The sequence below is a fragment of the Calliphora vicina genome, chromosome 4 (assembly GCF_958450345.1).
Source record: "Calliphora vicina chromosome 4, idCalVici1.1, whole genome shotgun sequence".
NCBI lineage: Eukaryota > Metazoa > Arthropoda > Insecta > Diptera > Calliphoridae > Calliphora > Calliphora vicina.
Window position 1 is genome coordinate 12,753,140 of NC_088783.1, and position 16,205 is coordinate 12,769,344.

At 29.8% G+C, this 16,205-nt stretch overlaps 1 protein-coding gene across 1 annotated transcript in view; it reads left to right on the forward strand.

The window, feature by feature from the left end:
- Positions 1-14,457: 14,457 nt before the first annotated feature.
- Positions 14,458-16,205, forward strand: part of LOC135956807 (neuronal acetylcholine receptor subunit alpha-7-like) — a 311,397-nt gene continuing 309,649 nt past the window's right edge. Inside the window, exon 1 of the mRNA XM_065507394.1 lies at positions 14,458-14,657. Coding sequence (XP_065363466.1) covers positions 14,543-14,657 — 115 coding nt within the window. The 5' untranslated portion in view covers positions 14,458-14,542. The remainder of the gene's footprint in view (positions 14,658-16,205) is intronic.

Genomic DNA, 16,205 nt, shown 5'->3' on the forward strand with positions numbered 1-16,205 from the left:
AGTAAGTTGTTCAGTAATGACAAGGCATACAATGTTTTTCTGGGACATTTTTGAAAAAAATAAATAATTATTTGAAGTTGTGATATATGTGGCTTCAACCACTTAACGAATAATAATGCAGTCATTTCTGAATTTTTGTTTAACAAGTAAAAGGGCTATATTCGTCTGTGCCGAATCTTATATACCTTTCACCAAATTATATTTCAAATTATTAGAAAAAAAATCTTTCACAACTGTATTTAAATTTTTTTTTTCAAAATTTAGTTTTAAAATTTTTTTCTTTAAATTTATTATTTATAAAAAATTTATAAAAAAAAAAAATTTTTTTTGGGAAAAAACATTAGGGTTAAAAATATATTTTTCCCGATTTTGACCCATTGTAGGTTCAACTTATATACTATGGTCACTGTAAAGGACTTTGAAATATCTATCATTAGATAATCATATTATATAAACTAATGACTTAGAAATCAAGATATTGATAAAAATCTCTTAATAATTTTTGTGCCGATTTTCTCGATTTTAAATAGCAATCGAACCGGGTCTATAGCGAATATATTGATTCATGAATCAAGTACATATCAACATACATACGATCAAGAATATACTTTATGGGGTTGCAAATGAAAAATGTAGAAATTACAAACGGAATGTCAACTTATATATACTCATAAGAGTATCCAAAATCGAAAACCGGTCAACCGGTTTTTTCATCTTTGTAAATTCCACCGGTTTCGGTTTTTTTTAACTTTTCGGTTTTTTGCCAAACCGGTTTTTGTAAGACGGTTAACCGGTTTTAATGAAATTTTTAGCTTTTTTTGAATCAATTGTGCAATATATATTCATTAAAATTATTGGCCATTGTTAACTATGACATTTTCCATCATTCTGGTAACATATGGAACGAATCAAGCCAATATGTTTCAAAGTGAAGCGTATCCCAGAGACAGCGTTTTGCTTTGATCGCAACAAATAGTTGTCGGACAGAGCAATGACTGGACTATAAAGCAGGTGAGGCAAAACTTTCTAAACACTCTTCCTAAATAGTTTCTAACATATTGTTACGTTTTAACCTTTTCAAAACGTCTGTTTATTTCCTTTAAATAAACCGGATACTCTTTATTGCAAATAAAAGCCGTTTAGTAGTTTAAAAATTGTAACAACTCTTTATTTATTTAAAATGTACAACAACAGAATTAAATAGTCACCTAATGTTTTTTTATACACGTTTATAAATTCGCAGAAATACAGACACACTTTGTAATGTACACAAATTCACTTGAAAAACACAGCACACTTTAAGGCACTCAGTTGATGTTTATTCGAAAAGCGTCTCTGATAAATTCATTAACTACTGCAACCTCTGCAACTATTTATAACACTGCCATCTGCACTCTAGATTGCTCTTTAACTGTCTAGAGCTTTCTAATACATACGCCATCTGTGGTGTACTTTCATGTTCTTTAATGTTCGAATATACGGTCGCAGCAAACAGCGTTGCCATACTTACGATCAATGGTCAACTGAAAGCTTTTGTTCAATGTTAATAATGTCCACAGATATGTTACAATTTGCTATTACAGCACTGCTATTTGAAAGCATTATGCTACTTTTAAATCAGCCGTTAAAATCGTTATATTTGAATTCAAGTAAAATTTCGTAACAATATATTGCAATATGTGACCTAGCGTTTGTCATGATAGAATATTGCGGTTTCATGTCTGGAACCATATTCGCGGCCAATGTTCGCTATGAATATTTGGCTGTGGTGTCGATTCGGCTGGTTGAACGGGCTTCACGTACGAGCTCTTACGCTTCGGTAATGGATCCATTATTTATCGCATGCAATGATTCAGCGCAAAAATTATTTTCTTTTATAACTTTCAAGCTTCGGTTCGGACATGAAAAATCGTATTTCAAGGTCTCTCGGCTTCTATTCGTATGGTAAAAAATTTCCTTGCTTTTGGATGAATCCTGTTGCACGCAAACGCTTTGAGTAGCTTCCAATAATTTTGCTAGCTCTTGTTGAGTTTGAAAACAATCTTAATGGAGTAATTTGTGGTCTTCAAACTTTTTTGGCAGGTCTGGGTGATTTTTGTCTTCCGTGTCAAATGACCACTTCTGAACAGCGCAAACCATCTCTCACATGTTGAAACCGATGAAACATATTCGTCTAAGCTTATGGTGAAGCAAAACTTTCTGAATATGACGCTTTGGATGGCACAAAATTCGAAATATTCGAAGCAAAAAAAACTTTGTTGTTTAAACTATAATATTCAATATCTAAGTGAGAATGACATATAAGTTATTAAAAACAAAAACCGCATTCCAAAGATATGCCATCTATCTCCCGTTTTTAAGCCATAGACTCAATAGAATTGAGACATTTTTTTTTATTTTTTTTATTTTTTTTAAATTTCGTTGAACGCTCAAAACACGAAACTTCAAACAAAATGAACAGCCTCTAAATGTTATTCGGTTTTGGTAAAGGTTAGATGACGTAGAACAATTTTAGACATTCTAGTACATCCGGAGAAATAAAAATATTTTTTTTTTTTAAAACAAACACAAACTGCGAAGCGTTTTGTTTGTCTGCAGAAACACCAAGAGTCTCTGGCAGGAATCGAACCCGCAATCGAGCCATAATATAGAAAAGATAAGATTCACATTATTGTCGCAATCATATATAGGATTGTAGTATACAAATATATGTTTATGGCAATGATGTTCAAATGGTAAATCCTTCTTAATAAAAATTATTGTCAGAAAAACATATACATATTTACTGCAATCATATATATGATTGCTATAATTATATTAATCATAACGTTGTCATATTATGGTTACTGAAATCATATAAATTATTACAGTGACCATAATATTGTTCAAAACCCTGTGAAAATGTTGAAATAGCTACAGAAAACATGTACAATCATATTTTTTTCTCTGCGTGTAGTCATATTCAGATTATTTCATCCGGTTCTTAAAAGAGTGAATATGACAAAAAAATAATAAATAGGAGATCAGTCAAACTTACTCTGAATCCCACTACTACACATTCAAAGAATAGAATTGTATAAAAACAACAATGTTTCTCTCACAAACCTATATACACCAACATTCGTTAACAAACATGCTGATGCAGCAGCAACAACATTTAACATTGTGTGACATGTCTCTCTTATTTTTAAAACATATTTACATCTCTATCTCTATTTTTAAACCCCCCCAAACGAATAGAAGTAAACCAATGTGTAACTGAATGAATTTTGAGTTTTTTCCCCTGGTTATTTGAAAATGAACGAGGAGTACGTTTTTCATATAAAATTTGTTCAACAATCATTGTGGCATATCGTTCTAACTATATTTCAGTTGCTATTCTATTTTGAATTTCTGTGTTTTTTTCTTTTTTTTTGCTTTTACTCTTGATTATTTTTCTATGTTGGAAAATGCCAAAAATAATACAACATGTACTTGTATGGTTTGTTTTTTAAGCAGGATAATAAAACTACTTGTTCATTGTCGTCTTTTCTCACAAAAAAAAATACAACAATAAAATCATGTATGTATTTAGAGAGAAGAGACAGACATACATGTTTTTTATTTACATTTTCCCTGCTTGTTACAACATGTCCTTTTGGGACATGGCCATGGCTAATGTTGTAGATTTAAAGGTTTATTTGAAGATTAGTTTACAATAAACATGAGTTTTATACAGCAAACCAATTCGACCAGGCACTCATATATGTACGTACGTACATGCATGAAGTTAGTGAAAGTATTTGGTTTTGTAGGGTGTTGTTGTTAGAGGGAGCGAGTTTTTGGAATCAGCATGTACATTTCCTGTTTGCATATCCTGGTTTAGTTTTTCAATTTATTTATTATTATGGTCCAGCTTTAAGGGATTTTGTTGTAAAATTATTGAATACTTAAGGAGCAGAGTCTTCGTATGAATTATAGCAAAATTCATATAAATTGTGCAATTTAAAATATGCCAAAGAACTTAAAGTTTATGAAATAAATTCAAGGAATGCTAGCTAAAAATTAAGTCAGTAAAGTATGGTAGTTTGTGGAATTTAATTAAATGAAAATAAATTCTAATATAAACAAAACTCACACTGTGTTTCTGTGAAAAAATTTACCTGCGAAAAGATTTACTAAAGTTTAGGGGCCTGATTCAATATAATTATACTGCTGTGATTCTGGGAATTGGTAAACTCAAACTTCTATTAAACATTAAACTTCTATTAATTTAAAAACTATTTGTTTTTGTATTATCTCTACATTTATTAACAATTTCCATTTTTATTTTCTTTCATTGCAGCTTATCAACTGGACAAAAATAACTCCAAAATTTATTGCCACAACATTAACACAACTTCAAAACGTAAAATGCAAGTAAATTAAGTAAATTCATTAAAACTAAAATTGTATAACAATAAATAAAAAAGCATTTAATTTTAAAAAAACAACAAATAGTAAACTAATAAATAAGATAAAATCTTAAAAGTAAACAAAACTAATATTACATAAATTTAAATTAATAGTAAACATAAAATACATTTGTATACATCTAGAAATAAAAGTAAAAAACTTTCACACAATTTAAGGAAATAATTCATTTAATTAAAACAATAAATTTGTGTGAAAAAATTTCAAATAGTTTGTGAAAAAATTTAAATGAAGCAACTAAATATTTAACAAAAATGTTAATGGTAAATGAAAAATTAATAAATAAATTTAATAAAATAACTAAAATTTCAAACACTAAATGAAAGTAAAAGAGTTAAAGTGAATAAATATATAAAATATAACAATAATATAATTACCATACATTAAACACAACTGAAATATTCATAATTTAAATTAAAAAAATATTTGATAAATAATATTTAAGTAAAATTATATTGGAAAAAAATACATAACATAATTATAGCGTTATAACAACATACATAAAACGTAGTAATAATAAAAATATTAAATAATATTGAAACCTTAATAAAAACACGGAAAAACTGCTAACAATTTATTAAAACTGAAAAAATAATAAACAAATTTAATAATTAAAATAAATTTTGTTATAAACATCAATTATATAATATTAATATTAAAACATCAAAATAATATTCACAGTCATATATTAAAAATAACTAGAATCATACAGAGTAATAGAAATTTTAAAAGGTAAATTTAATAAGTAAAGACAACATTATAATTAATATGTTACGTTTTTACCTTTTCAAAATGGTGGTTTATTTTCTTTAAAGAAACCGTATTCTTTTAATTGCAAATAAATGCAGTTTTGTAGATTAATATTGTAACAAGTCTTTATTTATTAAAATTTATACAACAATTTAAATATTCGCTTTCCTTTACAATATATAATGCACTAGAATAAACTGGTAATGCAGTTGATGTTAATACTAACAGCGCTTATGACAAATTAACATTGTGGAATTTGCTGTTACTATTTACATATATATATACAGTGCACAGTAGTATGAGAATAAAGAGAGGGAAATAAATCTGTAACTTCTAAACCCTTAGTCCAATTTAAACGCGCAAAGAGGAAGTGTTGTCGAGTTTAAGTTTTGAACTCGGACCTCATGACCCCACCACGAGCGGGACCAGGGGTCCCTAAATTAGGACACCTCGGGTATGTTCAATTTTAAAAATTATCATATTTCTTCGTTTGTGATCCGATTACAAAAAACTTACATATATAGAATCTTCTCATCGAGCACTACATAAAACTTCGTCGTAGCTATCAATTATCTTTTATAGCTTAGGAGATATTCGCATTTGAAAATTAAATTTTCAACATTTTTACCCACCCTACTCCAGTTTTTTGATGACCGCGGTTCTAAATATTTCCCCATTTTCTCCACAGATGTGTATAAAGAATGAATTGTTTAAAAATCATGACTGAGTCCAAAGTTACATGCATTTGAATTTAAAAAAATAAAAAAGGCGATTTTTCGCTATTTTTTGGGAAAAAAAAAGTACTTTTATTATTTTTAAGTTATCTAAAAAATTTCTAAGAGGATGTATAATGAATTTGTACTTTTTGAAAAGCTAACTTTACATCAAGTATTTTATATGAAAAAAATTACAATTTTTGATACCGACAATCCATTCAAAAAATGCCTATTTTTTATGTAAAATTCAACTTTAGATCAAAAATTCTCAAATCGCATAGTCGACATTAAATTATAATAATCTATTTTAGATGGTCCAATATGTTCTTAATTATTTTGTAAAGGGCCCCTAGTATGGATATTATAGCCAAAAAACGAAAAAATCCCATTTTTGGAATTTTTCAATACTTTTTTGGAAATTGCGGGATTCCTGATTACAAATTTCAAAATTTGTTTTCATTTTTCCATTTTCAATAAAAAAAATTTATATAAGTGTAAAATTTTATTACAAAATAAAAATTTTATTTCAATTTGAAAAATTTGTATCTATGCCAAAACTCATTAAAAAGCATTTATTGTCATATTTTTGAAAAAAGTATTCCATGAATTTGTTAATTGTCAAAAGTTATATACATTATTTGAAAGTAGACAAAATCCTCTATCCATTGATATTTAACATGTCTACCTTATGTTTTGTACGTGGTGAATGGATAGAAGATTTTTTGTACTTTCCAATAATGTATATATCTTATGCCTTCTTCTTCTATCAGTTTCATGAATTATCTATCTAACGGACATAATGTTAGCAGCTTTAACAGTTAATGTTGCTATACTTCCAATTAATGTTAATAACAGCGTGTTGATTAGTAGATGGTTTGAGCACTGGAAATGTTTATAAACATGATGGATGTTGCAAGCAGTCGTCACAGAACATTAAATTCAAATCGATAGTGCAATTACGTAACGATATGAATGATATGAAATATAGTAACATATGTTTAATCTAATGGCAGTTATTTCGCACTTTTGAGAATTTCAAATCTTTTAAGGTCTAAGAATCCTCTTCATCATCTAAAACCCAAATTGTGAAAATTTGAGCCAAATCAAATAACATTTAGAAGTTGCACATTTTATTTGAAGTTTCGATTTTTGAGTAAAATTTTGTCAAGAAATTAAGCACAAATCATTTTGGCATCATTTTAAATAAAATATTATCCTAGAATATGGAACAGGATTAACAAGTCCTATGTGGCATCTAATCTTGCAAGAGGGTAATTGGTGCTAACTGGGGTATTGGGCCAAGGGGTATCAATTGTATCTTTAAAGCAGTTGTTAAACCCATTTATGGAGTATTGTTGTGGTGGCATGTCTTTGATAATGCTTTTCACTGGAAGGCCATTGAACGGGTTCTGATAGGTCTACTTCTTCTAAAGCACTTTTAACTATTTTAAACAGTCTACCGGTTTACTTGATGGTGATTCAAATGGCGTTCAACTATGCTGTGAGACTAAATGCTCGTTACTCGTTGCCTGGTAAGGACCTAAATACTTGGCAACTATAACAACATCCATAGGAATGTCGATTACTGCATCACAAAACCATTTTTTGACATTTTTTTTTAAACAAACACAACTGCGAAGCATTTTGCTTGTCTGCAGATACACCCAGATTCTCTGGCAGGAATCGAACCAGCAATCCTCTGATTGATAGTCCAGTACACAAGCGACTAGTCTGTCTAAGCACCCAAATGCAGTTCCACCTACAAAAATTCCGAATACCCCATTCAAAGGGACAATAAGGCCGGTGGAGGTTTATTTATCAAGAACTATGGGATAAAATCTTTCTTCAAACTACCAAACTTCTGCACTGCTCTTCAGGCGTAAATTACTGTGGATTACATGGAGATATCTGTACGTTTTCTGATATCAAGACTGCCGTTAACGGAATATCGGGTGTCTTTACGATATCTAGGTTAACCGAGGAGTGAGGGGTATCCCTAATTGAGATAGCGAGACATTTTAGGATAAAGCTTATATAGGTCCATGGATATTATGGACATCAGAGTAATTGTATAACAGACATATTGGCCAGAAGGGAAACGATGATGGTTGAGGAGGCGATTGATCCCTTTTTTGGTATTTCCCTGGCAAAATGTAAGATGGTTGTACAGCAGGAACTATATAAGAGTTCACAGAACAGATGGAGTAATGAATCTACTTGTGTTATTGCAAAATCGACCTGGCCCGTAGACGATGCCGGCAGGACAAATCTATTTATAGAATTCCATCTTCCGTCATCCATAAATAAGGCTAATTAAAATGATGAAGAGGAGGAGAATGTGTCCGGCTCCAACAAACTTAAGGAAACGCATACTTAAAACACCGTTTGGGGCGTATTTAGAAGAGTTATCAATGATAAATCTGAGAGGCAGCCATTCGTTCATCAGAGAATTTGGTTGGTTCAACTTCGAAACAACGGTTGTTCTGGATATCAGTTTTTAATTGGCCCAAGTGAGCTGCTTTAAGAGTGACTGTTAATGAAACCTAATCTTACATTGTAAAGAAATTCTTTTAAAAATTTACCAATAGATGTTTTAATAAAATATATTATTATTTGTTAAAATTTATTTTCAGATTACTCCTTAGGGTAGCTTATTTTAGATTTTAAATTATTAATCCTTTCACTTTCAAATTTATTTAAATTTGGAACACGGGTTCTCTGTGGTGATATGAACTCTGAAGTTCCCTATAATTTTGAAATTTCTTTTTATTTGGATTTTATCGAGTTCAGCTTCAAATTTAAATAACTTTTAAACCGCTTATCCAATTTTTACACTATTGTTCTCATAGTATATGCTATTTTAAATATATTTTCCTAAAAATTATTTTATTTGAACATATGATATTGAAGCTATCTTTAAACAAAGTATAGCTACAAGCCATTGGATTGTTAACAAGAAATCCTTGAAAGGATTTTATAAGAAACAAGTCATAAGTTTTTCATAATTTTTAGTTTTTTTTCCATTGCTAACATTTCAGAATTCTTCACGAGTTATTGAATATTAAATTGCTGAATGTAAAACTTTATTACAAAAACTATGCTTTAAGCAAATAAAATATGTTAAAGCAATAAAATTGTTAAATTAATTTGAATGCAAAAAATAAAAGTTTTATTTAAAAACATTTCCCTACAAAAGACATAGCGCAAAATTAAAATAATCACAACACGAGAGTTCAACAACAAGTCACTGCAAGATTTTTATCTGCAAAATAGTTAAACAGCACAAGACAGACTAGAAATAATGAAACACAAAACTCAAGCAAAAAAAAAAACAAAAAACCAAAAAAATAAAAATCAGAAATATAAGAATGAAAAAAAATGTAAAAGTTGTTACAAAACTAAAGAAACTGGCTGCAGGAGTGCAAAAAGCAAGGGAAATAAAAAACAAAGTTTTACGAGTAGAAGATTGAGATACAGGAACACAATACACAAACTAACCAACCAGCAAACAAACAGAAAACAGTCAAGCCAACTGCCAGCTAGACAGACGAACGCAACGCCAAATCAGCAGTGAGTGAGTCAAACAGACAAAGAACAGTTCAAAACAATTTCAACAGCAGATATAAACACTTGATAATGTTTTTGAACATTTAAGTCTAAAAATATTGTTTGTTTTGTTTTGTTGTTTTCTGGTATTATTTTGTATTTGCTGTAATTGTTATAGTTGCTGTTATGTGTCTTATTGTTGCAGCATGTTGTTGCTGTAAAAGATTGCCATAAACCGTAGATTCAAAAAAAAAATGTGAAAAACGTATCGTAAAAAGTTGGGAGATGCAAACGGTTTTCAGTACGTTTTAGAGAGATTTAAATGTGTTGGGTCATATTTGTATTTATGCTAAATGTGTAAAATTTTTTAAGAATTACAAATCACTGATTAAATAATTCAATGTTGCCCAATAACGATTTAACTCCAAATAGTTTTCCATCCGTAACGTATGGGTAATATTTATTTCATACTAGAATTAAATATCGCTTATACGTCTCCACTTTAAAGACACATTTTGATCCTTATTATACGAAATCATTTCGAAAAACTCGGATGAGTCCTTTATTATACTGGCGAAAGAATTTAGAAGATATTACTTTTAGCCTCCATAACCATTCGAGTAAATAGAGGGTATACTTAGATTAGTTTTTTTATACCCTTCACCTTCGTGAGAAGGGTATACATATATAAGTTTGTAATTTCTACATTTTCCATTTCCGACCCTATAAAGTATATATATTCTGGATCCTTATAGATAGCGGAGTCGATTAAGCCATGTCCGTCTGTCTGTCAGTCTGTCTATTGAAATCAATTTTCTGAAGACCCCAGATATTTTCGGGATCCAAATCTTCAATAATTCTGTCAGACATGCTTTCTAGAATTTTTCTATTTAAAATCAGCAAAATCGGTCCACAAATGGCTAAGATATGAGGAAAAAACCAAGGCAACCTCGATTTTTGACCTATTTTTGACCTACATATATCTGGATTACTAAGACATTAATATAGACAATATGGATATCTAATGATAGATATTTGAATCGGGAAAAAAATTTTAACCCGAATTTTTTTTTTCACAAAAAAAATTTTTTAAATTTAAAAAAAAAATTTTAAATTTTAAAAAAAAAAATTTAAATTTAAAAAAAAATTAAATAACAATCGAAAAAATATTTAAAATTTTTAAGTATAATTTGGTGAAGGGTATATAAAATTCGGCACAGCCGAATATAGCACTCTTATTTGTTTTTACTTATTTCGAATTTTGAAGAGTGCGGCTCATAATAGTGTAACACTTGCCATAGAGCAGAAACAGATTTGTTACTAAATATTTATTCTCGCATTTAGTTATGTGATGATACAGGAATTACTGAAATGTCTGCTCCAGAATCGATTAAAAATCTGGATTTCTTGGCTGCTCTCTTCCGTCACCGAAGATGGACGATTAGTTTTCCTGATTTGATTGGTTGAAATTGGAAGGCATAACACATTTCTTAGGTTTGCTTCCAAATTTGAAGTGATACCAACACAATTGTTAATCCTTGCTCGAAACTGACTTGGAACGACTACGTTTAACTATTGTCTTGCTCGTACTTCTCGATCTTCCGAAGGATTCCATTTTGTTGCACAGACTATACAGCTGATGTTTAATATTGTCGAGCCTGTTCGTATGGTTGTCTGATGACGAGGAAATCGTGTGGAGATCTGCAATTGCAAACTTTATCTGACATGGTGGATAGTTTTTTTAGGCGGTCTTCACTGACGGATAAAATAGCTTTCATTTGGGATGGTAGCTGCTTCATTTATAAATATATTCCGACTCTCTATGTTGAGCTAAATAAACCATTTGAATTAAAAAATCTGATGGTTTTGTATCCGTTAATTCTACATCTGTCAAAATTTTCTTGAGACGCTAATCTTTGGAGTTGGAATATGAACTGATGAGTTTTACTTTCAAGGTTTCATACATGTTAGCAGCAGGAGGGTCTTGCACTTTCTCGATAAGTTGCTCTCTACTGATGCCACAATTTTGAGAAATTTCCTTGCATCTTGAGTAACATCAGCCATTATAAACTGCAACTCCATTTGTTTTAACCAAAGCAATGGGGTGCTTTAACAGCGACTCTTGTAATTTCCACATGAGGAGAATTTGATGGTAAATATAAAATACGTTTTCTGAAGTTGTAAGGATGTCATCTTAATATTTTTTAAATGCGGTGGCACGTATTTAGATTTTAAATCTATCTATCTATCTATATATATAAAAATGGATGTTTGTATGTGGGTATGTATGTATGTTCCGAATGAACTCAAAAACGGCTGGACCGATTTTGATGAAACTTTCAGGGAATCTACAGACACTGCATAGTCAGATTTTTGATATTCGGTCTGTGGGCGGAGGGGTGCAAAAAATGCAATTTTTACATTATACCGCTAATGCCCTATATTTCATAAAAATGGATGTGTGTTTGTATGTTTCGTATGGACTCAAAAATGTTGATGAAATTTTCACGGAATCTTCAGAAAAGCCTTTTGGGTAACAGTATAAAGTCAGATTTTTGATTTTCGGTCTGTCATAAACAATTTTGCTTACTCTTGCATATTAGGTGCATGAATAAGAAATTTTCATACTGAATTGTGGAATTCATTGGAACCAGCCGAAATGCCACTACATGTATTAACATTGAAGGTTGGTTCACAGACTTTGTCCGACACTGTATATTAAAATCGAGATCGAGATTCAATATAAAACAGATGTTTTCTAAAGGCCAGCAACGTGGGCCGGGTTCAGCTAGTATTTTATAAAAAAGTTTCTTTATTAACTCATATTCAAAAAAACCATTGATAAATTGTTTTTCCATCTGGTATTACAAAAACAAAGTAAAAGCGATTAATTTTTAAAAAACAGTTTATTTTTTTACAGTTTTTTTTTGTGACAAGTAAATATACATATGTACTTTTTTTTAGAGGCAATATTATATTTCTAAAAACCTATTAAAGTAAAAAATTCGCTTGAACATTTTTCGATTTATTAAAAAGTTCCCCCGTCATTAGAAACCTTAGGCCACTTGCAAACGAATATGACACATTTTTGATAATATTATAAAACAAAATTTTGTGCGATTTACAAAAATGCAATGAAGCTCTGATATAAGTTATTGTGTAACTAGGATAGCATTTATCGATTTCAATCTCCGTCCAAAAAATTTCATATATTTTTAAACCTTTTTTGTTAAATTATAACTTAATCCTTATAACGATTTTATGGGAAATTTATTTAAACAATAAAATCGTAATATTGTTAAGATTTTAACTATTAAAAATGGTGATTTGTTTCCTTTAATTTTAATTGCAAATAAAAGCAAGTCTTTATTTTTTTTAAATTTACAATTAACAATTTAAAGTCACTTTATTTTTACAAGAATTCACTGGTAATACAATTGATGTTAACTCTAATAGTGTCTGTGATATACTGTATACTCAGAAACTATACATAATAATATACACAGCGCCATCTTCTTGAAGTCTCATGAATAATCTAACGGAAGAAACTAGAATGTTCTATTTATGCAATGATCATGTAGCGTTTAAAGCTACTTCATAGTAATTGCAGTCATACTTACAAACAATGATTATAACAGCAAGTTATCTACATTGTTTATAAGTAGATGTTTCTACAGATGAAAATGTTTATACATATGACAAATGTGCACTCAGCCATTACAAACCATTAATTTCAAATCGATAATGCTATTTCGTAACAATATTTACTATTATTTGTAATTATTTGTGAAAATCTTGATAATAGTTATCTTAGCTCCTTAAAATGTCCCGAGGGGTCTTAGAATTTATCATAAGAATTCAATGGTTTTGAATTTTCAAACAGACTTGATATTTCAATGAAACTTTATTATTATATATTGTGTATTTCAGTATTACAATTAAAATTTAATAAAAAAAACAATTTCCTTCTTTTACAGGCATGGTTGTAGTACATTTAACACTCGTCAAAGCAGAAAAATATGAAGAAAAATACTAAGAACTAAAACAAAACTACACAAAACAAGAAGAAAACAAATTGGAGGAAACAAAAGTGCTCCATACTCACTTGTAACTGCATTTTTACAAGAAGTAAAATACACAAATAGAACCGAAGAAGAATAAGAAAAAATACCAAGAAAATATAAAAAATATTATTACAAAAATATACTTCAATGGTTGTAAACAGTCAATGACCCTTAGAAAACACACAGAAAAAAAGCAGAGAAAAAGAAAGCAACAACGGAAAGCATTTACTTAGGAAAACTTTGGCAAAGTAACAAAAACGCAAAATCACAAAAAAAGAAAGAAAAATGCTTAAAATACGATGATAAAAATTGTTGCAGAAAATCTCTCTAAATAAATAAAACTCTTTAACAACACGGCATAAAAACTTACACACAACAAAAGCAAAATGTTTAATAATATTAAAAACTTTATGCCAACTTTGTATATATAACAATAATAATAATATTTTAATACTTTCGCAAAAAGCAAACCAGAGAAATAATTTATTTTAAAACATATTAATCACATTAAAATGTTATTTCAACACTTTGGTTAATTATACATAAATTTCATAAATAAACACAAAATAAAACACAAAATACTATAATAGAAGTAAAAGAGTGAAAGAGAACTAAAACTAATTAAAGCAAAACTATTAACACACAAACTCAAACTGAAAATTAAGTTTTAATAATTGAAGCAAAATAATAAATATAAATTATTTATTTATGTATAATTTATAATTATAACAAACAACAAACCGACAAAAAAGGTAAAACACAAACAAAAAAACTTTCAAGCGGAATTAATTAAATATTTCTGTATTAAGACAGAGAGTATTTAAGCAGCCATAGGAGAGAGTACAAGTTAGTAAAGTGAGTAAAAGTGTATTGAAAGGTGTATTGGTTGTTTAACAACTTAACATCACCAGCAGCACCACCACCATCGACCTGCTCATCAGACTCCTCAAACTTTGTATTCAGCAGCCAACATCATTGTAGTCATCATTAAATACAAGACACATTTAAATTTTAATGCACTTGGTTGTGGCAATAATGAATTTCCTACAAACCCCAAAAGCAACAACTGCTGCTGCTGTCACTTGCTGGCTGGCTTACGGACTCTTTGGATTATTAATAACGCTGCCAGGTAAGTTTGTCCAAAAATATACAAAAAACAACAGACCAACAAAACGTAATAAAATAAACCACACAGTGGCACTGTTTGCAAAACCAAATGGTAATAAAAGTAGAACTTCCGGCAATTTGTTTGCAAAATTCATAAAATCTATTCCCCAGGTCAAATCTAATGAATGTTAATTAGTTTTTTGAGATAGTTTCTTGTAAAAGTGTTTCCTTTTATAATTTAGAGGGGGAAAGATTGCAGTGTTTTTGATGCTTCAATTTGTCTCTCTTACAACAAAATGCTGAAAATTTTAGCTAAATCAAAAACGTTTAGAGGTTGCACATTTTATTTTAAGTTTCGGATTTTGGATCAATAAAAAAATGTACTGGAATTGCGGGCTTACGGCACGTCTTAGCCCCAGCCGATTAACCTGAAATAGATTACGGATTCGATATAGCCTGTTTATTGAAATCAACTTTCAGAGCATCGATACATCAGGTATAGATCCGGCTCCGTTTGCTATTTATAATCCACCAACAAATGACTGACAGATAAGCATAACATCCCATAGAACTTATAACTCAAATGTTGTCCCATTTTCTAGATTACCTGTTATTTTCCCAACAAACCCACTGTATTGAAACGAAACGACAAAAAAAGCTGTATTTTTATTATTCAGCCAAAAAATAAATAAATTCCCCAATGAATGAAATTTCTCATTTCTTTTATCCTTCATTTCGAAATGATTTCAAACTTATTGTTTCTTAAAGGAGATACTGATTGTGATTGCGATATTGTTGTAGCATTGTTTAACTGTCTATCCAATCGTCTGTCCGTCTTCTAGCGTTTTGCAGTGCGCTGTCTAGAGTTCATGTGACATTTGAAACTGTGAACCCAGAGATGTCAGAGTCACAGTTACAGTCACAGTAATTTGTCATAATTATTTCAACATAAACTTCTGTCTGGGGAGGCATGTTGAACAGAAATACACAACCAAACATTCACATGTAACTACAATTACATACACATACATATACAAAATTATGTGTATGTAAGTGTAAGAGCGCTCACGGAATTTGAATGATGGAGTCATCACTTCCGTTGTTTGTTTGTTAAGAACGTATATGTATACGAATGTATGTAGGTGGGTGGGTGTATTCGGCAAAAGGTTTATAAAATATTTATTTCATCTGTTTCTTATTCAATTTTTGTTGTTGCTGTTGTTGTTTGCTTTCATTCTTATTTTGATAGTTCGTATCTGTATCTGTCTTTATCACTGTCACTGCGTTTTAAGATTTATTTTGCAACTGGAGTGTTAATTAAGCGTAATAACACGTAACGAAGAAATCAGAAAAGTTGTTTTTCTTTAAAACAAATATTAAGTTATAGTGAAAATGAAGGCAAAATCACAGAGCTGAATGATTTATGAAGGTAATGGCAGAAACTCCTGTAAAAGTAAGTGTTTAAATAAAAGAAAAGTTTTGTATAAATATTGTGTTTTGAGGGATGCTTGTACTGAAGGAAGGGTACTCAGAACTAAGGTAAGAAAATAAACCACAACATGCTTATAAA